The sequence below is a fragment of the Danio aesculapii genome, chromosome 15 (assembly GCF_903798145.1).
Source record: "Danio aesculapii chromosome 15, fDanAes4.1, whole genome shotgun sequence".
Classification (NCBI taxonomy): domain Eukaryota; kingdom Metazoa; phylum Chordata; class Actinopteri; order Cypriniformes; family Danionidae; genus Danio; species Danio aesculapii.
Genome location: NC_079449.1, coordinates 7,478,073 through 7,501,658, shown reverse-complemented (window position 1 = coordinate 7,501,658; position 23,586 = coordinate 7,478,073). Strand labels below are relative to the sequence as shown.

At 34.6% G+C, this 23,586-nt stretch overlaps 1 protein-coding gene and 1 long non-coding RNA gene across 2 annotated transcripts; both read right to left on the bottom strand.

Annotated features, from left to right (window-relative positions):
- Nucleotides 1–7,573: 7,573 nt before the first annotated feature.
- Nucleotides 7,574–8,569, bottom strand: LOC130241613 (uncharacterized). Its single transcript, XR_008838892.1, has 3 exons — nucleotides 8,528–8,569; nucleotides 8,104–8,201; nucleotides 7,574–7,998 (listed from the first exon to the last, which is right to left on the bottom strand). It is a non-coding gene; the product is annotated as an uncharacterized LOC130241613 (long non-coding RNA).
- Nucleotides 8,570–13,588: 5,019 nt separating this feature from the next.
- On the bottom strand, nucleotides 13,589–22,842 carry LOC130242048 (NACHT, LRR and PYD domains-containing protein 3-like). Its single transcript, XM_056474066.1, has 9 exons — nucleotides 22,782–22,842; nucleotides 21,993–22,047; nucleotides 21,666–21,779; nucleotides 20,961–21,074; nucleotides 19,069–20,874; nucleotides 17,711–17,881; nucleotides 15,364–15,534; nucleotides 14,711–14,881; nucleotides 13,589–13,790 (listed from the first exon to the last, which is right to left on the bottom strand). Exons 2-9 carry the CDS (start codon nucleotides 22,019–22,021, stop codon nucleotides 13,589–13,591), a joined length of 2,778 nt encoding a protein of 925 aa, XP_056330041.1. The 5' UTR covers nucleotides 22,022–22,047; nucleotides 22,782–22,842.
- Nucleotides 22,843–23,586: the final 744 nt, after the last annotated feature.

Genomic DNA, 23,586 nt, shown 5'->3' with positions numbered 1-23,586 from the left:
TTAGCAAATGTGGTCATAGTGTAAATGTTTTAATCTAAAGTGTTTAAGCAACTCATACCTGCTAGACTTCTCATTTTACACAGCCACACTCAAATATCTGCGGAGGAAAAAAACAAATAATTACAAATATTAGAGAAGCATTATAATAATAATAATAACAATAATAATAATAATAATAATAACTTCATAGTAATCAGCTTACTTTATACTAGATTTTACTGTGACAAGTCAAAATACAGTTACTCATATTACAAAAAAATGACATTTTCCATAACATAGTAAAGTTTATTTATAAAATATAAATCAATAAAAAAATCAGAAATGAACTTGAATAGATTTTCTAAAAACAGAATTAACTTGGTTCTTGTGTTTAAAAGTCTCTTGTTATGAAATCACAATCAAATATGATTTAAAAGTCAGAACTGCAGAAGTTTCATCTCATGACTGATTTTTTTATTTGACTTCATGAGGCAATTTAATTAGGAAGACTCGCATTATACACAATAAATGCTCTTGATCACCGAACTTTGCTTAATAAGTGTTTAATTTTGCGTGTTTAAAATGTTGTAACACTCCCGCACACCGTTTTTGTTTGTCTAAGATTTTTGGAATAAATGGTGCCTGTTCATTGATATTAGCGTAATACTATATTAAAACTCGCACATATAATAAAAACATTGCTAAACAACATGATATTAAAGCAGATTACACTTACCTTGCTGGGCACTCGCGCTCGCAATCCAACGCGCTACAATTTTCAAACCACAACAGCTTCTTCTTCTTGATTTGTTGGTCCATTTCAGCCGAGCCGACTCGACAAATGTGCAATACCGCCATCTATCGTGTGGGGTACAGAACTGCATTGGTTTTTCTTAACTGATTAGATCTGGCTTGTTTTACCGTAAGATATATGTAATATATTATAAATAAGATATATTATACCATATTCGTTTTTAATTATAAATAAAATGGCAGTAAGTCTGCAATAAATTTTTATTGTCAATTTAGCGAGGTGGGTAAAGAACATCTAATTCAAAGCTAAATTATGGCTACAAATAGAACATGTCACGAAATTACACCTTAACACTTACTGATAATGCGTGCGTGATGCACGCGCTGCACGGCCAAATACTACAGTGAATCAGTTTAGAATATCAGTGGGCTATAAATAGCCGGCCAGATGACGAGCTAATTCAAGGCTCAGACTATGAAAATAGCATATATTTTAAAAGCCCAAACACCCTATATGCGATTAACTTTCCTTACTTGAAAGAATATCATACATATCACAAGGTATTTTGCCAAAAAAGACAGGTAATCAAATTTAAGTTTTTTTGGGCTAGAGATGGGTTACACATAGCCGGACTAGATTGGGTCTATACTTCACCGAGAAACTGAAACTACGTCTATTACTTGCAGGAACCTCATAAACGTTATTGACTTTTCTTACATGATGGAGTATTATACATATCATAAGCTTTATTTAGCAAAAAAACAACATGCAACCAAATTTAAGGTTATTCGGGCTAAAATTGGGTTACACGTAGCCGGGCTAGATCTGGTCTATACTTCACCTAGCCGGTGAAATGACGGCTATTGCTTGCTGGGAAATGATATAGAGCAGGTCACCGGCAAACTGCCCTGTTACTTTTCAAATCAACACCCCAAAACAGAGCTAGTAAGATATTCATGGTTTTCATTATTGTCTAAACAAATGAATTAAGAGACCAAATTATGAAAAACTTGTTGTATCAGATAATATTTAGCTATATACATGAACTTAATATGAACTGATGGTAAACATAAGATCATAAGCTTTTTTTAATATTAACATACTCTTAAAGGGATATTTTAATGTATACCTTTTTATTAACAGCTTAATTAATGTTTACTTACACATACACTTATGTACTTGTTTGTGGGTTAGATAACATGACCAAACAATAAACAACATGTTTATTCAGTAATAGTGAATCTTGGTTAATCTAAACGTATTAATATTGTAATATGTTAGTTACTGCATTAGTTAACATGAACAAATAATGAACAGTGATCCAGATTCAGTGCTACACAATGTTCAACTTGCATGTTATTCATGTTTGAGGAATCTTTACCAACACAATTTTTCACTAACAAAGCATTAATTAAGGGAATTAGGATTCTTTTAGTACATTGTACACTACTTTAACATTAATAAACTGTGAAAAGTCTTTACTAGCATGGTTTATCAGTAACAAACCATCTGTTAAGGGAATCAGAAACTTTAATGTAATGTGTACATCACTCCAACATTATGTGTTACTAGCATTTGTAAACTCTTTACTGATTTGAATTTGACATAGCTCTTGTTCTTACATTCTAAACAATTCTTGCTTATTTTTTACATTTTAAAATCTGGCAATGTTCTCCCTGTTATGTAATAAAGGATCTGAAAGAGATGTGTAAATGGTTTTCACTGATTTGAGATACAGTACAATCATTAATCACTGCTTTGCAATAAACCCATAGATGTTAATAACACATCAGTTATAATGTTGGGTTAGTGGTAAGTCAGCATAGAGTTTACAAATGTAACACTTTGAAGTAGTGTAAATTTTACAATAAGGTTCCTAATTCCCTTAACTAATGCTTTGCTAGTGATCAATCATATTAAATAAGAGTCTACAAACATGAATAACATGCCAGTTGAAGATTGTGAAGTGTTGAACCTGAGCTATTGTTTATTATTTGTTCCTGTTAACTGCATTAAGTAACACGTGTATAAGTTTACATTAACAACGTTTTAGTATTAACGAATAAATGTGTTGTTCATTGTTTAATCATGTCATTTAATCAAAGAAGAAATACATTAGTCTATGTAAAAGTAAATATTAGCTAATTATGTTAAGCTGTTAATGTAAAGAGATACAATACAACAATGAGAAACTTTTTAACTGATGCATATGTTTATTTATGTAACATTATTAATAACTAAATGCACTACAGAATGTTACGTTTACACACATCCACAAATTACATGTAAACGCATCAGCTTTTAACAGCGTAATACTCACTAATCTTGAGTACTTTTGAAATGTCTACTTTTACTCCATCCTTTGAGTACTATTTACGACAAATACTTTTACTCGCACTACATTTTAGGCAAGTAATGGTACTTTTACTGAAGTGATTTTTCAGTACTCTTTCCACCACTCCATAGTGATACTCCCCCTGCGAGTCAGCATTACTTTCCTAATTTCTTACAGTTTTGATCCACTTCACATGTTGACTACTGTACACTGATATATTTGATCAGAAGGCTTATTAAGTTCATTCATTCATTTTTCTTCGGCTTAGCCCCTTTATTTATCACAAGTCGCCACAGCGGAATGAACCCCCAACTTATCCAGCATATGTTTTACACAGTGGATGCCCTTCCAGCTGCAACCCAGTACTGGGAAACACACATTCACTCTCGCATTCCCACACATACACTATGGCCAATTTAGTCAGTTCCCCGGTAACGCATGTGTTTGGACTGGGGAAAACAGAAGCACTCGAAACAACTTGCAGACTCCTAGGCATGGGCTGGTATAAGTTTCTGACGGTATTGTAACCTTGGATAAAAAATACCTCGGTATCATGGTATTGTAATTACTGCTCTAAAATAAGTTATTTTAAAATGTCTGGGTAAACAAATAAACAAACAAAAATTAATCTATTTTAAGAAACATTTATAATATTTTGGAACAGTAAACTGTCAGGCTAAATATGTCAAATAAATCATTGATTTCTGCTCTCTGCATTAGTTTCAAAAACACAGATTTATTTACAACAAATAAAAAATACATTTAAAAAACTTGCATATATCTTGGGGACGGTATAACAGAACATTTTAGTGGTATCAAAACCTGAACTTTTCCAAACTGTGGTATACCTTGAAACCAGTTATCATCCCATGCCTACAGACTCCACACAGAAATGCCAAATGCCAACTTCAGCATATGTTTTTTTTACGCAGCGAATGCCCTTTCAGGTGCAACCCATCACTGGGAAACATCCATACAAACATCAATACACACTCATTCACTACGGACAATTTAGCTCACCCAATTCACCCATACCACATGCTTTCGTACTTGTGGGGGAAACCGGAGCACCTGGAGGAAACCCACGCAAGTGAGAACATGCAAACTCTCCACACAGAAATGCTAACTGACCCAGCCTGGACTCGAACCAGCAACCTTCTTGCTGTGAGGCGATTATGCTACCCAGTGTGCCACCCTGTTCTCCTATTATATTTCACTAAAATCTAAATTGTTAATACCAAAAAAGTTATTAACAGTGTATTTTGAAAATCAAAAATCATGCTTTAATTGGTTTTTAAAATATATTCACACACAAAAATATTTTAATTATATGTTTATTTTAAATTAATAGACATATCACCTTATACTTTAAAGGAGATGTATAATGTTTATTTTTTTTATTGTGTATTTGACCAGTTTTCTATAATTTCACAAATATAACACAGTTAAAAACACATTACTCAACTTCAAACACAGTCTCAGTACTATCATGACTTATTTTGATCGAAAGAAGATCTAATGTATCCCAAAAAAACTAGCACACAGCATCCAATGAGAATTCTGATTAGTAGATCATCTCAAATCTGACATTCAGCATTTGATCTCAATACAACTATTAAAACTCCACATTAAGAAGCTGCCAAGTTGTGAAGTAAACAGAAAAGAAAAATGCCCAAAACAACACATACTTTGATTAAAAGATAGCAACATTTAAAAGTAACACATTTAGTTTGACCAAGACTGTTTCCAATCAGAAATTACTCTTTGGAACCAAGGATGAATTTACAGCTCGTTCACGGTCATGTTATAAACCCTCTCAGATTCTACTAACAAAATTTTACCCACTGATTTGTTAGGTTTAATGTGTTTTGTGATAATAAATCAGTCATATTTTGTTGACATGTGCAAATACATGTTAAAGGCTGTTGTCTTACCTCTGTGCGTGCGCACGCAGGACAGCCCGAGCGCGAGCAGCATCAGCATCAGTTTGCGTTTCATTGTAGTAAAACTCCTCCGGTCTGTCTGTTCTTTCAGTTCTTTTTGATCTCTTTCAGGTCAGCGAGAACATGCAGCAAGATGTTTATAATATTCCTGGTTTAACAGCAGAATCAGTGAGAGTCCATCAAAGAGTATGGTAAGATGCTCTGTCGCGCACAAGAGCTCGATACTCTGAGTAAAGAGAGAGAAAGAGAGACAGAGAAAGATACTAGGAAAGAGAGAGAGAGAGAGTTTCCTCAACCAAAAGCTTTCTTTGACATGTCTGAGTTTAATGACATGCAAAATTTCACCATGTATGTTTTCCAAATCGATTATCCCATATCGAGTCACAGGCCTTTAGCCACTGTTTATTAAATATTATTTTAAAAACAACTTTATTTACGTTAAATATATTTTATATTTTACGGTAAGATCTGTTTTATAAAAGATTGTGGCCCCACCTGGTGGACATTTATTAGAAGTACAGACTGGTACATTCAACACCAAAGGTTTTTTCAATCTTTTAGATGCCTCCGCCCTCCAAACAAATCGTCCAGCGAGAGACAACCAATATTATCCAAAATGTAAAAGTTAATCTGTAGATTTGTAGATTGTTTCAGTCATTTAGGACTTAAATATTTGTGATTTCAACTGTATTTGTATAATTTTACGACGATTAGAGTTTGATCCAATTTGTTTACGTGTGTGTGCGTGTGTGTGTGTGTGTGTTTACAGGACATGCCTAAGCTTGAACGTCCTCTAGTGGCAACTATTGTGATTTCCAAACCTTTTGAGAAACAATGTTTCAAGCGCTGATCAGTATATGTTTGGCTAACTAAATAAAATAATTATAATGAAGGTGAATGCCTTTTTTTTATTAACTTTTATTTAAAAAAGAAGAATGTACAATATAAATCAGGAAGTAATCTGTAGAGGACTGGAACACAAGAATATACAATTACAAAGTGATGAGAACAATGAGTAAAAAGAAGTAATAGAAAGAAAAAAAGTGAACAAAATAAAGAAAGGGGAAGTACAAAGTTAAATAAAAATGTTAAAAATACAGAAAGCATTAATTACTAACACACTGGAAGCATGATATTTTCATAAGTTTCTATTAACTTGCAGAATTGTTTGTTGTTAGATAGATGTATAGCTTTAAGCAATGAGTCAATTTCAATTAGAAAATGAGCAAATGAGGGAGAATGAAGGTGAATGCCTAACATTACTGCGTCTAACCGCTGTGCGTCATTTGACGTCACCCTCCCGGCGTCACAAGTACAAAGTGAAAGCAAAGTTTATCCGTCGAGTCGATCCGTTAGTCTTCATTATGGAGCATTCAATAGTTCATAAGAACTCTTTAAAAAAAACAAACCATGTGTTTACGTGTAGCTACTGAAAGACATGATTGAACTAGTTAAAGCTAAACTATTTAAAAGGATTATAACTATCAACTCAGTATAACACTCAACGCAGATCTACAGTTTATAACAAGTTGATGAAGGTGAGTTAAACAGGAAACTGCGACTTCATGCTGTTTTTTGAAGGCAGGCTCGTAGCCAGGAGGAGTTCGAGTGGTTCGAAAGGCCACCCCCTCACTGACACGTCCAGAATTTGTTTAATAAATGAACTAATTTGTCCTATTTTTACGGCTCTGTAATAATAAATTGTGAAAATAACTCCATTGAAGAAGACTTTAAGACCAAGCGGAATATTGGCTGTTTGCTGGCCAGTTACCCAGCAAGCATTTTTTGGTCTAATAGACGTCTATTAGACGTCTAAACATAGCCTAGACGTCTAGGCTAAATCACGGCTAAATTTGGGCTGTCAGTGAAAATCTAATAGACGTCTAAGCATAGCCCAAATTTAGACGGCTACATATATACGTCTATTAGACGGTGAAATTTGGTCTAGGCTAAATCACGGCTAAATTTGGGCTGTCAGTGAAAATCTAATAGACGTCTAACCATAGCCCAAGATTAGACTAGACGTGATTTAGACGCCTTTTCAACGGCTACATATTTACGTCTAAAAGCCGGTGAATTTTGGTCTAGGCTAAATAATGGTTAAATTTGGGCTGCCAGTGAAAATCTAATAGACGTCTAAGTACAGCCCAAGCATAAACAAGTCATCAAAATTTCAGCTACTGAATGATTATGTTTGTACATTTAATAAACAACAAAAATACACATATACATATCAACATTTTTGATCAACAGGTTTTCAAAAATGCAATCCATTCAAACTAATTAAACAAAGCTTTTATTAATAAAAGCAACATTAACAATATTAAAAACATTAAACAATACAAAATAAATAAATAAATAAATATATATATCAAAGTTATGACAAAACAAATAAGATAAAAACTAAGACTTTTTTCCTTTTTTCCACAGAAGATATTTTAAAGAAAGCTGAAAACCTGTAAAAAACATACCATGGAAGTACAGGTTATACACCAATGGTTACAGGTATTCAGCTTTCTTCAAAATATCTTGTTTAACAGAATAAAGAACTCAAAGGCTGTTATTTTTGCTTTATATGCACTCAAAATTATTCTTGTAGCTTAAAAATATTCTGATTGAACAACTGAAAGCATGTGGTCTGTTTTGAGGATGTTTTAGGTTTTTATCTGGACTTTAAACAAGTTGGGACCATTGCTGTCTATAGAGAATGAGAGCTCTCAGATTTCACCTGAAGTATCTTAATTTGTACTTCGAAGACAAATCAATGTTTGGTACTACACGGATAATTAAACGTTTTCAGTTCTGGTTAAAAAAACCCTTTAAGTGTATATGAACCCAAAAAGTCCATCCAATCGATATGTGGCACTCAGCAGGTTCAAAACTTCTACACTAACATCTGTAGGTCTGTCCCCAGGACCAGCATCCTCAGCCCAAATGATAAAGATCTCCACTGTTGTGTGTGCGATGAGATTCTGCCACTTTCAGTCCTGCAGAAAAAGGAGAGAAAATACTGAGACGTGTTCTAAACTCAGTCCTGTGACTGTGAGTTTTACAAATACATTTATGAAAGGAGGGTGGGTTGACACACTCACCACATATTCCTTTAAGTCTTCATTGAGGTAGATGCACAGACTCTTCAAATGAGGTAGGTCTTCAGGACACAATCACGCTTGATGGTAACGTATTAAAACTAGAAGAAAAAAAACATCTATTAACATAAAAAATAATTAGTCACAGGTTTACAGCTTAAAGCTGATTACTTATTTAAATTCAGTTATTTATTCACTTATTTTAACTATTTTAGTATCAGTGTGTTATATTCAATGTTTCTTTGTCAACAGCAGTTATATGGATAATGCATAAATATTGTTTAATATTCATTCTGTGTCTTTGATGTGACTCAAAAGCTTCATCCAGCTTGTTACTGTACATGGGCAATCTGCATATGGACAGGAAAACCAGCAAATGTGGTCATAGTGCAAATGTTTTAGTCTAAAGTGTTTAAGCAACTCATACCTGCTAGACTGCTCATTTTACATGGACACACTCAAATATCTGTGGAGAAAAAACCCAAATAATTACAAATATTAGAGAAGCATTATAATAATAATAATAATAATAATAATAATAATAATAATAATAATAATAACTTCATAGTAATCAGCTTACTTTATACTAGATTTTACAGTGACAAGTCAAAATACAGTTACTCATATTACAAAAAAATGACATTTTCCATAACATAGTAAAGTTTATTTATAAAATATAAATCAATAAAAAATCTGAAATTAACTTAAATAGATTTTCTAAAAACAGAATTAACTTGGTACTTGTGTTTAAAAGTCTCTTGTTATGAAATCACAATCAAATATGATTTAAAAGTCAGAACTGCAGAAGTTTCATCTCATGACAGATTTTTTTATTTGACTTCATGAGGCAATTTAATTAAGACGACACGCAATGAACACACTAAATGCTCTTAATCACCGAACTTTGCTTAATAAGTGTTTAATTTTGCGTGTTTAAAAGATTGTAACACTCCCTCACACCGTTTTTGTTTGTCTAAGATTTTTGGAATAAAGGGTGCCTGTCCATTGATATTAGCGTAATACTATATTAAAACTCGCACATATAATAAAAAACATTGCTAAACAACATGATATTAAAGCAGATTACACTTACCTTGCTGGGCACTCGCGCTCGCAATCCAACGCGCTACAATTTTCAAACCACAACAGCTTCTTCTTCTTGATTTGTTGGTCCATTTCAGCCGAGCCGACTCGACAAATGTGCAATACCGCCATCTATCGTGTGGAGTACAGAACTGCATTGATTTTTCTTAACTGATTAGATCTGGTTTGTTTTACCGTAAGATATATGTAATATATTATAAAATAAGATATATTATGCCATATTCGTTTTTAATTATAAATAAAAAGGCAGTAAGTCTGCAATAAATTTTTATGTCAATTTTGCGAGGTGGGTAAAGAACATCTAATTCAAAGCTAAATTATGGCTACCCAGCAAGCAATAGCCGTCATTTCACCGGCTAGGTGAAGTATAGACCAGATCTAGCCCGGCTACGTGTAACCCAATTTTAGCCCGAATAACCTTAAATTTGGTTGCATGTTGTTTTTTTGCTAAATAAAGCTTATGATATGTATAATACTCCATCATGTAAGAAAAGTCAATAACGTTTATGAGGTTCCTGCAAGTAATAGACGTAGTTTCAGTTTCTCGGTGAAGTATAGACCCAATCTAGTCCGGCTATGTGTAACCCATCTCTAGCCCAAAAAAACTTAAATTTGATTACCTGTCTTTTTTGGCAAAATACCTTGTGATATGTATGATATTCTTTCAAGTAAGGAAAGTTAATCGCATATAGGGTGTTTGGGCTTTTAAAATATATGCTATTTTCATAGTCTGAGCCTTGAATTAGCTCGTCATCTGGCCGGCTATTTATAGCCCACTGATATTCTAAACTGATTCACTGTAGTATTTGGCCGTGCAGCGCGTGCATCACGCACGCATTATCAGTAAGTGTTAAGGTGTAATTTCGTGACATGTTCTATTTGTAGCCATAATTTAGCTTTGAATTAGATGTTCTTTACCCACCTCGCTAAATTGACAATAAAAATTTATTGCAGACTTACTGCCATTTTATTTATAATTAAAAACGAATATGGTATAATATATCTTATTTATAATATATTACATATATCTTACGGTAAAACAAGCCAGATCTAATCAGTTAAGAAAAACCAATGCAGTTCTGTACCCCACACGATAGATGGCGGTATTGCACATTTGTCGAGTCGGCTCGGCTGAAATGGACCAACAAATCAAGAAGAAGAAGCTGTTGTGGTTTGAAAATTGTAGCGCGTTGGATTGCGAGCGCGAGTGCCCAGCAAGGTAAGTGTAATCTGCTTTAATATCATGTTGTTTAGCAATGTTTTTATTATATGTGCGAGTTTTAATATAGTATTACGCTAATATCAATGAACAGGCACCATTTATTCCAAAAATCTTAGACAAACAAAAACGGTGTGCGGGAGTGTTACAACATTTTAAACACGCAAAATTAAACACTTATTAAGCAAAGTTCGGTGATCAAGAGCATTTATTGTGTATAATGCGAGTCTTCCTAATTAAATTGCCTCATGAAGTCAAATAAAAAAATCAGTCATGAGATGAAACTTCTGCAGTTCTGACTTTTAAATCATATTTGATTGTGATTTCATAACAAGAGACTTTTAAACACAAGAACCAAGTTAATTCTGTTTTTAGAAAATCTATTCAAGTTCATTTCTGATTTTTTTATTGATTTATATTTTATAAATAAACTTTACTATGTTATGGAAAATGTCATTTTTTTGTAATATGAGTAACTGTATTTTGACTTGTCACAGTAAAATCTAGTATAAAGTAAGCTGATTACTATGAAGTTATTATTATTATTATTATTATTGTTATTATTATTATTATAATGCTTCTCTAATATTTGTAATTATTTGTTTTTTTCCTCCGCAGATATTTGAGTGTGGCTGTGTAAAATGAGAAGTCTAGCAGGTATGAGTTGCTTAAACACTTTAGATTAAAACATTTACACTATGACCACATTTGCTAATTTCCCTGTCCATATGCAGATTGCCCATGTGCATTCACAAGCTGGATGAAGCTTTCGAGTAGCATCAAACACACAGAATGAAAATTGTAAACAATATTTATGCATTATCCATATAACTGCTGTTGACAAAGAAACATTGAATATAACACATTGATACTAAAATAGTTAAAATAAGTGAATAAATAACTGAATTTAAATGTGTAAATAAGTAAAAAGCTTTAAGCTGTAAACCTGTGACTAATTATTTTTTATGTTAATAGATGTTTTTTTTCTTCTAGTTTTAATACGTAACCATCAAGCGTGATTGTGTCCTGAAGACCTACCTCATTTGAAGAGTCTGTGCATCTACCTCAATGAAGACTTAAAGGAATATGTGGTGAGTGTGTCAACCCACCCTCCTTTCATAAATGTATTTGTAAATCTCACAGTCACAGGACTGAGTTTAGAACACATCTCAGTATTTTCTCTCCTTTTTCTGCAGGACTGAAAGTGGCAGAATCTCATCGCACACACAACAGTGGAGATCTTTATCATTTGGGCTGAGGATGCAGGTCCTGGGGACAGACCTACAGATGTTAGTGTAGAAGTTTTGAACCTGCTGAGTGTCACATATAGATTGGATGGACTTTTTGGGTTCATGTACACTTAAAGGGTTTTTTTTAACCAGAACTGAAAACGTTTAATTATCCGTGTCATACCAAACATTGATTTGTCTTCGAAGTACAAATTAAGATACTTAAGGTGAAATCTGAGAGCTCTCATTCTCTATAGACAGCAATGGTCCCAACTTGTTTAAAGTCCAGATAAAAACCTTAAACATCCTCAAAACAGACCACATGCTTTCAGTTGTTCAATCAGAATATTTTTAAGCTACAAGAATAATTTTGAGTGCATATAAAGCAAAAATAACAGCCTTTGAGTTCTTTATTCTGTTAAACAAGATATTTTGAAGAAAGCTGAATACCTGTAACCATTGGTGTATAACCTGTACTTCCATGGTATGTTTTTTAAAGGTTTTCAGCTTTCTTTAAAATATCTTCTGTGGAAAAAGGGAAAAAAGTCTTAGTTTTTATCTTATTTGTTTTGTCATAACTTTGATATATATATTTATTTATTTATTTATTTTGTATTGTTTAATGTTTTTAATATTGTTAATGTTGCTTTTATTAATAAAAGCTTTGTTTAATTAGTTTGAATGGATTGCATTTTTGAAAACCTGTTGATCAAAAATGTTGATATGTATATGTGTATTTGTGTTGTTTATTAAATGTATAAACAATCATTCATTAGCTGAAATTTTAATGACTTGTTTATGCTTGGGCTGTACTTAGACGTCTATTAGATTTTCACTGACAGCCCAAATTTAACCATTATTTAGCCTAGACCAAAATTCACCGGCTTTTAGACGTATATATGTAGCCATTGAAAAGGCGTCTAAATCACGTCTAGTCTAATCTTGGGCTATGGTTAGACGTCTATTAGATTTTCACTGACAGCCCAAATTTAGCCGTGATTTAGCCTAGACCAAATTTCACCGTCTAATAGACGTATATATGTAGCCGTCTAAACTTGGGCTATGGTTAGACGTCTATTAGATTTTCACTGACAGCCCAAATTTAGTCGTGATTTAGCCTAGACCAAATTTCACCGTCTAATAGACGTATATATGTAGCCGTCTAAATTTGGGCTATGCTTAGACGTCTATTAGATTTTCACTGACAGCCCAAATTTAGCCGTGATTTAGCCTAGACGTCTAGGCTATGTTTAGACGTCTAATAGACGTCTATTAGACCAAAAAATGCTTGCTGGGATAGTTCTCAAACTATTCACGCAGAAAAATGCTGCGTCATTATCACTACACGTGAATATACACGTGAAAGATCACAAACACATAACATAATAAACGTGTAGTTCTAATACAGTTGCAAACTATAAATATGCATATCGATGTATGTAAATACACATCAAAGGATAATTAAAGTTTAATAATGAACTATGAACACTCACGTTCTGCAATGACGCACATCATAAAATTCTGTCGAACTCCGAAGCAAATCACACCACATCTACATCTCATCTGATAATATTCAGCCAAACTGCTTGCTCTGGGAATGCTGTAGTTGCGATCCTAACAGTTTTTTGGCTGTAATGCTCCAAACTGGTGACTGAGCATCACAATGCGCACCTGCCTTTTCCTCTGTTCGTCTTCCATTTCCGTGTCCAATACTCTCACGCTATTCATTGAACTCGCGAGCGGACCTCTTAACCACGCCCACATAATAGCGTAACAGGTAAAGAATGAATTAACAGTTATCAAACAGAATAATTAAACAATCTTTTGTACAGTTTACAAACTCAACAGTTTAAAACACAGACTAAAGAGAAGCTGAATTATTATCAGATATTCTGCATTTACACACATGAGGCCTGTTACTGAACTCGAGCCAACTTTACAGCTCAAAAACATACTTACAAAAGAGTAATATTTTCAGTTTATTCAGTGGGTCGTGCTTCAGATCAAAGAGCAGCTTCAATGTGGATTTTGATAGTTTATTCCCAGACAGATCCAGGACTCTCAGGTGTTCAGGGTTTGATTTCAGAGCTGAAGCCAAAGCAGCACAACCTTCATCTGTGAGACCACAATAACTCAACCTGTAGAGAACAATGACACACTCCTCACTCTCTCAGATCACATCTGTTTAACACTGAATTCATTATTAAAGTCCAAACTAAAAGCAGATAAATATATGTGTTGAATTATTGGACTGAGGTCTGAAATGTCACAAAACAAAAAATATGATCATAAAAGATCAAACATCTGATTCAGACTGAATAAAAATACTAAAACATAAAGCAGAATAAAATGTTTCAAATGTTTTCAACAATCAACTCTCAGAAGATCAAAATAATATGAATAATTCTTTATAAAACAAGTAAACAACTTTAGTCTGATAATGTTAGTGATGATAAAACACAAATCATTCGTCAGTTTAATTACTGCAGTCAGCCAATGGCGCTTGACTAAAAGAGCTTTCAGTCTCTGAGATCTGAAAAACAAAAGGCCTGTCTGATACTGAAGAGATTACAATGAAATCAAACTGGCTGCAATGTTGATTTGTCAATCTTGTCCACTGTAAATCTCTAGATGAGAGCTCAGTGCTGCTGTGTGTTCAGCTCTATTAGCATAATAACACTGAGCTCACGGTGATTGTGTTTCTCCAACAGAAACAATAATGGATATCAGTTAAATCAGCCTGTCTGAGTCACAATCTGGACATCAACACCTCCTGTATCCTACTGTACATTTACTGCAGTATTCCTGCTCTTCAGTCACAGACTGTTGGATAAAATGCCCACTGATGAATTAAAACACTCTTATGACTAAAATAAACTGACCATCCCATTCCTCCTTCTTTATCAGCAATTTGTGTTTTCATCATTGCTTATTTCATAAAAAAAGACAAAAATAAAGTAAATGTTGAAATAATGAAGAGCAGAGAAGCTGCAGAAAGAGACTCAGCACTTCACAGATACTTTACACTGTTTCACATGTGAGTCAAATATGAGCTTACCACAGTGTCTTCAGTTTACAGCGAGGATCCTCCATTACAGCAGAGAGAAGAGTCACTGAATCTCCTAGTTTATTCCAGGACAGATCCAGGACTCTCAGGTGTTCAGGGTTTGATCTCAGAGCTGAAGCCAAAGCAGCACAACCTTCATCTGTGAGACCACAATTAACCAACCTGTAGAGAACAATGACACACTCTTCACTCTCTCACATCACATCAGTTCAGTGAATCTATTATTAAAGTGTAAATACAAACTAAAGCACAAATGAACATATCTGATGGATCATTAGACTGAGGTCTAAAATGTCAGAGAGAACAAAACATGATCATAAGCAGAAAGTTTTATTTAAGCAGGATAAACATCTATTCAGTGTAAATAATAAGATAATAGCAAAATCATTGAAATACTGACTCTGTTCACACTGTTAACATTGCTGAAATGTGCATGTCTTCATGAAATCTTGATGATCCTTAGATTTGACTGATCTGACTGATTAATATTAGTTAAATGAAGAAAAAAAATTATTTAATTCTATGCAACCAGCAAACTCCAAAAGAAAACCAAGCAAACATCTCTTCTACTCTGTTTTATAAGATGTCTTTATATTATCGACTTTATATTGTGTTTCACATGTGAGAGTCAAATATGATCTTACCACAGTGTCTCCAGTTTACAGCGAGGATCCTCCAGTACAGCAAAGGGAAGAGTCACTGAATCTCCCAGTTTATTCCAGGACAGATCCAGTCCTCTCAGGTGTTCAGGGTTTGATCTCAGAGCTGAAGTCAAAGCAGCACAACCTTCATCTGTGAGACCACAATTATTCAACCTGTAGAGAACAATGACACACTCTTCACTCTCTCAGATCACACCAGTTTAACAGAGAATCAGTTATTAAAGAGAAAGTAGAAACAAAAAGCACAAATGAATGTAGTAAATGTGTTTGTATTGTGCTAAATCACCTTGATAATGACACTGTTTACACTATCAGCATTGATGAATTGAATCATTATGATTTTTTAGTTTTTAAAAGAAGTCTCTTCAGCTCCTCAAGGCTGCTTTTATCCAATCAAAACTGCTGAAAATGAAACGTTTTTCACTATATATATATACACACATACATACACACACCACGTAATCCTTAAAACCATTCACAAAAAATGTTTAGAAAAAAATTAACTTAGATTTTTTAAAACAATATATAATTTAAATAACATATAATTTCTTTTTTTAATATTGAAACAAAAATGGACTGAAAACAAATTATTAATGGTTGTGAGAGCTGACTTTTTAAAAGATTCATATTATTTGATTGTGTGATCAGTAAATTGTAAAAGAAAGTCAAGCAAACATTCATCCTGCTTTGTTTTGATATTTACAACTAAAACCAGGGTTCTTACACCTTTTCCAACTTCAAATTCCAGCACTTTTCAAGCACTTTACGGCACCTAACAACTACGGTAAATTACGTTTATATTTGCTGTATGCACTTTTTCACAATTAAATCCATTGTGCTATTTTAAAAAACACAATATGAGACTTCAACCTAAATTATTCAATAATTTGGAGCATAGATTTATTGGGAAAGTTCACCCAAAATGCTAAAAATAAATAAATAAATTTAAAAAAGTTCAGTTATTGGATGAAGTATCTTTTTTAGTTTGGTCTCGTTCTACCTAAAGTTGATGTCTCAAAAATGAGCTAACAGTCAGATTTTGTTTGAGTGTAGTACCAAACTTTCAAGACCAAATGTTCATAATATTTCATGCGCATTGCTATTCAAAATTCATGTAAGAAATTGAATCCTTGTCACACAGCCCGAGAATATTCTTTCTGCAAATTAATCAACTGTTCCTATGTCAACTCTTGAAAATCATTCACCAAATATGGAAACCACAGTTTGCAAGCTTTCATTAATATTACTTTTTATTATTTGATTTATTTACTTTATATTACTTTAGGTTAGGACTAATTAAGGGACTGTTGTAACTGTATGCAAATGCCCCACCTGTCAAAGGGTGACAGTTAAGGGGTAAAAGGAAAACATGTTTAATGGTTGAAAATGTATCACCTCTCTGTAAGTAGTCTTGACATTCTATATAACCTATATAGAAATGACAAATAATCACCAGACAGATAAATACAATTTCAATAAACACTTTAATTGTGTAAAATAGGAGCATTTTTTGTTCATTTTTTCTTCTGCTTATCTTGAGCAGCCCTCACTTGGCATGGCGTGAATAACACGATCAATAACTTAAATTGGCAAGGAAGTGCCCTTTAGACTGTTGAGTTTAGGAAAAAATAAATGAAAATAAAAAAAATTAAAAATAAAATAGTGCAAAAATGAAACTGCACTGAACAAAATATAGTGCAAAAATAATAACTAGCTGATTCAGGTTTAGGCCAAACATAATATAACCTAATAATTGCAAATGTCATTTTAATACCAGTAACGGTCTTTTCATGAGCTGCAATATTAGTTTAATCTCAGTGAATGCAGCAATCTGAAAAGTCGCTAAGTTGGACTCTTTCATTCTCTCGTACTCAGACCTTTACATTTTTGCTCCTGTAGCTCCCTGTCATTTGAAGAAAGGGTTGACTGAGTGATTGACAGCTGATATTAACCAATCCATTTGTGTTCAGTTTCAGAGTAGTGGGCCAAACAGAAGAGCTTTAAGGTGGCCCAGGCATTGCCGGCTTTGTTTACTGCAGCAAGTTGACACGACTGTTTTAAACTATTTCTGAGCACTGCGTTTGGCGCTTTAGGTGCAAATATGCATTCTGCATGAATGTCTCCTAAATCTGCGCATCCGGTGAACAAATTTCGAGCCCTGCAATTTCAAGTTCAAGCAGGTTCAAGAACTTTGTCCAAAATCCAAGCACTTTTCTAACCTTGAAATCACTATATTAAAAATCAAGCATTTTCCAGGATTTCCAGCACCTGTACGAACCCTGTAAAACACAACTATGCAAAAAACAAAAAAAAAAACACTTGATCTTACCTCAGTTTCTCCAGTTTACAGTGAGGATCCTCCAGTACAGCAGAGAGAAGAGTCACTGAATTTCCCAGTTTATTCCAGGACAGATCCAGTTCTCTCAGGTGTTCAGGGTTTGATCTCAGAGCTGAAGTCAAAGCAGCACATCCTTCTTCTGTAAGACCACAATCTCTCAACCTGTAGAGAACAATGACACACTCTTCACTCTCTCAGATCACACCAGTTTGGGACACACAGCTGACGCCAAACAACTAGCATCAATGAAACCCAACTGTGTTGTTGCCTCGCATTGGATTGCGTCTTAACCACTGAGGTCTGGACCAAAAAGCTGCATGTGAACAAAAAGGCATAAAAAGCAGCATTTAGTACCATTGTCACAGTAATTGTCACTCACCACGGAGGAATTCGCTTCAGCAAATATGTCTGATAATCTAATAATTGTTTGCAAATATTTGAGAAATGTAACAAAATTACAGTGTGTGACCCTTCTTGGCTTGAATTGTTTACTTAGAGTAAAAATCTGTTGTTAGTTTACCATGTACACAGTTCAAAACACTGTAATTTTGTCTACATTTCAACTGGAGATCAAAGTTTGTCCTGATCTATTTGACTTAATCTATCAGCCGTTGATCAATTATTAAAATGGAGTCAGTATTTAAGCAGAGCTTCAGAGACAGAAACACTGTGGTTAATTAACCTTCCTCACAGCAGTTTTCTTTTATCTTTTGATTTCGCTTTACATGCTCATGTACACTCGGCTTTAATTCATTTATTCTGTTGTGTTCATTCATAGTTCTGTTTCCACCAATGGAGGCTTTTATTCACAGTTCTGCTTGTTCTGTTTTAGTGATCATTAATAAATATACATTTATTAAAATTTTACTTGGAATAATTTTACTTGCTTATGAATTTACTTGGTATTTGGTATCCTAATAACAAACAGACAATAAAAGAGACTAAACAACTGAGTGTTTTAAATGTCCATCCCGTGAAGTTCATAATCGCAGTAAAGCTCCTGTATGCACAGAAATCATCAGAAACAGCAGATGAGTAATGTGGGTTAATGTTCACTACGTCAGAATTTATTTAGCAAATGATTATCCATCGACCATTATTAAAATGAAGTCAAAAACCCAACTTGAGTTGGCATATTCAAGATATTTTCTTTCTGAATTTAGCACTTCCATTACTTGTTTCTGGTGCGATACTTTACAATGTGCAATAAAACCGAGCTCAGGGGTGCCACAGGAAAGATAGGACAATTCTAAGGGCCCATGTTATTTTGGGCCCCCCAGAGTTACTAATTATTATGTACATTAAGAAACAGAGGTTCTAAGAGCAAAAACAGAGCTGGTAATACTTACTGAACTGATCTGGATTCTCTAATCACAGGCAGCATCTTCTTAAAAATGAGCTGTTTTTCAGTTTTATTGTTTCCAGCAACAAATTTATTAATATTAAACTTCTCCAGCTTCTTCTCTGATGTCAACAACACAAAAGCTACAGCTGACCACTGAGATGAAGAGAGTTTGGCTCCCTTTATTCTTCCAGATTTCAGATACTGCTGTATTTCCTCCTCTAGTGAATGATCACCCAGTTCATTCAGACAGTGAAACAGATTGATGGATTTCTCTGGAGAGTCGATGGTCCTGATCTTCTTCTTGATGCACTCGACTGTTTTATTATTCTGGACTGACCTGCTGTTCAGTTTCATTAGTCCTTGTAGGAGAATCTGATGAGCCTCCACTGACAGACCCAGAAGAAACCGCAGGAAAAGATCCAGATGTCCATTTTTACTCCGTAGTGCCTCATTTACAGCTCGCTGATGCAGCTCAGATAATGAAACAAGTTGTGAGGAATTTAAGTACAGATAGTCCTTAACTTTAGACCACAAATTCTGTTTGTTAATTTCCTCAAACTCATTTCTGTTGTAGTTTTTACAGGAAAGGTGCACATATAGAGCCGCTAGATGTTCCTGAATGCTCAGATGAACGAAGCTGAAGACTTTCCCCTGATACAAGCCAAACTCCTCTCTGAAGATCTGAGTGCACAATCCTGAGTAAACTGAAGCTTCTGCCTCATCAATGCCACACTCTCTCAGGTCTTCCTTATAGAAGATTATATTGCCTTTCATAATCTGCTGAAAAGCCACTTTCCCCAGTTTGAGGATCATGTCTTCATCTGTCACCTTCTCCTCATAGTCCTTCTGATGTTTGATGTTGGTCTGCAGGATCAGGAAGTGTGTGTACATCTGAGTGAGAGTCTTGGGGATCTTTGCAGTCTCTGCTTCACTCAACATCTTCTCCAGAACAGTGGCTGAGATCCAGCAGAACACTGGGATGTGGCACATGATGTAGAGGCTCCTGGAGGACTTCAGATGTGAGATGATTGTATTGGCCAGACTCTGATCACTGATTCTCTTGCTGAAGTATTCCTCCTTCTGAGGGTCACTGAAGCCTCGTACCTCTGTCAATCGATGGACACACTCAGAGGGGACGAGATCTGCTGCTGCTGGTCTGGAGGTGATCCAGATGAGAGCAGAGGGAAGCAGATTCCCCACAATCAGGTTCGTCAGCAGCACGTCCACTGAGGCGGATTCACTGACCTCACACAACCTCACAGCACTCTGAAAATCCAGAGACAGACGACACTCGTCCAGACCATCAAAGATGAACAGCACTTTATATTCGTCCCTGGATATTTCCATTTCTTTAGTTTGAGGGAAAAAGAGCTGAAGAAGATCTGACAGACTGAGTGTTTTGTCCTTCATCAGATTGATCTCTCTGAAAGGAAGTGGAAATATGAGCTGGACGTCCTGATTCTCCTTCTCTTCAGCCCAGTCCAGGATGAACTTCTGCACAGAGACTGTTTTTCCTATGCCAGCGACTCCCTTCGTCAGCACAGTTCTGATGGCTTTGTTTTGTCCAGGTAAAGGTGTAAAGATGTCTCTGCATTTGATCGCTGTGTCCTCTGTTGTTGATCTCCTGGACTGTGTCTCAATCTGTCTCACCTCATGCTCATGACTGATCTCTCCACTCTCACTCTCTGTGATGTAGAGCTCTGTGTAGATCTCATTCAGGAGTGTTGGGTTTCCCTGCGCCGCTGTTCCCTCATACAGACACTCAAACTTCTTCAGCAGATTTGATCTGAATGTTTTCAGCAGGTTTTGTCTGGAAAATACCACATTGTAACACGAGTTAATAAGCATGTTGTCTTTTTAATTTCTGTGATAAAATCTTTTACAGATATAATTTACCTGATATTAAACTGTGCATCTCCATTCTTAATATTTATTGGATCATTCATAAACGTGTCACTCCTCATAGACACACGGCTGGACTCTGCTTCTGTTCTCTTGTGATGAAATGAACTACAACAAATACAAATAAGCAAAGTACAAATATTTTATTTTAAATTGGTTTATTCACATAATTTAAGCTTAATTTTACACAGAATTTACTGTTCTCACGTTGTGCTGGGATTGGGAGTGCAATTCTAGAAAAAAAAATCTTAAGATAACCTCAAATTTGTTCTTAAGAGCCTCTATATTTATTCATTAAAATAATAAAGTACCACAAATATCTAAAACAAATTCATTACTGCTGCATTTTAATAGTTTAACTTTATTATCCTGTTTAAAAAGTAGCAAGCACATCCCGGTCGAGCTCTTGTATGAAATTAACCATCAAAAGACAATTTACTCACAGTAAAGAGTTAACTATTTAGCCAAGGATGACAAGGAAAGAAACAAAAACTTCAATAGATAAAACCTGGAAGTTCTTATAAAAAACAAATGATAAATAAATTACTCCTCGTATAATAATAGTTCATTTTTTTACTGATCATACCAAACAGTGAACTACTTTAAATATTAGAGAACAATAAAAAATATAGATATAATATACAACAAATACACTGTGGCATTAATGTTTCTATATTAGCTTCTGTAGAAATCTTATACCTGAGATAAATCAGTGTATCTTCACTCTTAAAACGATATGGATGCTCCATAGACCGGTCACTCCTCATAGACACACAGCTGGGCTCTGGATCTGATCTCTTCTGATGAACTGAACTGTAACAGAAAAGACAGACAAAGTAATAAACAGATAAAGTAATAAACAGATAAAGTAATAATAATCACTTTAATATTTAAATAGAGTTTTTAAAATAGCACTTTTTAATCAAACAATACACTGTAAAGGATCTGGTCTACATTTGTACAGTACAATAACTTCACAGCAGTTTTCTACCCTCTCCATTACTTGTGTAATTAAGCTCAAAGTACCTGCATTCTGGAGAAACATTTTCGTCCATTATGAAACAGGATCTGATCTGCACCACTGATTGGACAGAAAGGACAAAGAAACAATAATTCAGCTGTTTGAGTACCAAGAGCCATTAAAGACCAGAAAATAAAACTGGTTAAACTGCTTTCCAATGAACAATTTTACAAACATATCCAGGAACCACACCTAAATATAATCCACAGGGCTAACACGGCCTCAGAGCAAACTGCATTTCCTGCAGACGAACAAACTCCACTCTTGATGAGAGCAGGCTAACTCTAAATGTTTTAAGGTTTAAAAAGATTTATGTTAAACACTTTTATAAACACAACATAGCAAACACATTACAATTTAAAATAAAATTTTCATTTCAGGCCTGTAGCCAGCCTGGTGAAAGAGGTGGTTCTTTTTTCTTAAAAAGTGGACCTATTTGCAGTTATTCACCTCATTTTCTATTTAATAATAATCTATTTTAGGTTTAAATCCTGAATTTTAGAGACATTTTAAGCATCTTTAGCTGGATTAGCTTGTTTGATGGTCATCATAACTACACTTTGTGATATGTCCAGGGCCGGAACTGCCGCTCTAGGCAAAGGACGACCATGCCGCCCTCAACCCGAAAGTGAAAACGAAAGTGACCCGTATGCAAAGTGAGGACCCGGGGGGTGTGAGGGGGGGACAAAACTTATTTTTGAGAACAATACTTTTTTTAAATACAAGTGTTACATCATATATAGCATTAGAAAAAAACAAATAGGAATCTGTTAAAGTTTTAAATTAAAACTAACCTATTGCCTTTATTAGGCAAATAACAAACTGGCCAGCAAACAGCCAAGATTCCGCTTGGTCTTAAAGTCTTCTTCAATGGGGTTATTTTCACAATTTATTATGGCAGAGCCGTTAAAATAGGACAAATGAGCTCATTTATTAAACAAATTCTGGACCTGTCAGTGAGGGGGTGGCCTTTCGAACCACTCGAACCCCTCCTGGCTACGGGCCTGCCTTTAAAAAACAGCATGAAGTCGCAGTTTCCTGTTTCACTCACCTTCATCAACTTGTTATAAACTGTAGATCTGCGTTGAGTGTTATACTGAGTTGATAGTTACAATCCTTTTAAATAGTCTAGCTTTGACTAGTTCAATCATGTCTTTCAGTAGCTACACGTAAACACATGTTTTGTTTTTTTAAAGAGTTCTTATGAACTATTGAATGCTCCATAATGAAGACTAACGGATCGACTCGACGGATAAACTTTGCTTTCACTTTGTACTTGTGACGCCGGGAGGGTGACGTCAAATGACGCACAGCGGGTAGACACAGTAATGTTAGGCATTCACCTTCATTCTCCCTCATTTGCCCATTTTCTAATTTAAATTGACTCCTTGCTTAAAGCTATACATCTATCTAACAACAAAAAAAATCTGCAAGTTAATAGAAACTTATGAAAATATCATGCTTCCAGTGTGTTAGTAATTAATGCTTTCTGTATTTTTTACATTTTATTTAACTTTGTACTTCCCCTTTCTTTATTTTGTTCACTTTTTTTCTTTCTATTACTACTTTTTACTTATTGTTCTCATCACTTTGTAATTG

Bases quoted from the DNA above. Each gene is read 5' to 3' on its own strand.
- LOC130242048 (XM_056474066.1), bottom strand. From the start codon at position 22,021: ATGGACGAAAATGTTTCTCCAGAATGCAG. The intron at 15,535-17,710 runs GTAAGATCAAGT...TGTTCTCTACAG, and splicing joins TGTAAACTGGAGAAACTGAG to GTTGAATAATTGTGGTCTCA. The intron at 14,882-15,363 runs GTAAGATCATAT...TGTTCTCTACAG, and splicing joins TGTAAACTGGAGACACTGTG to GTTGGTTAATTGTGGTCTCA.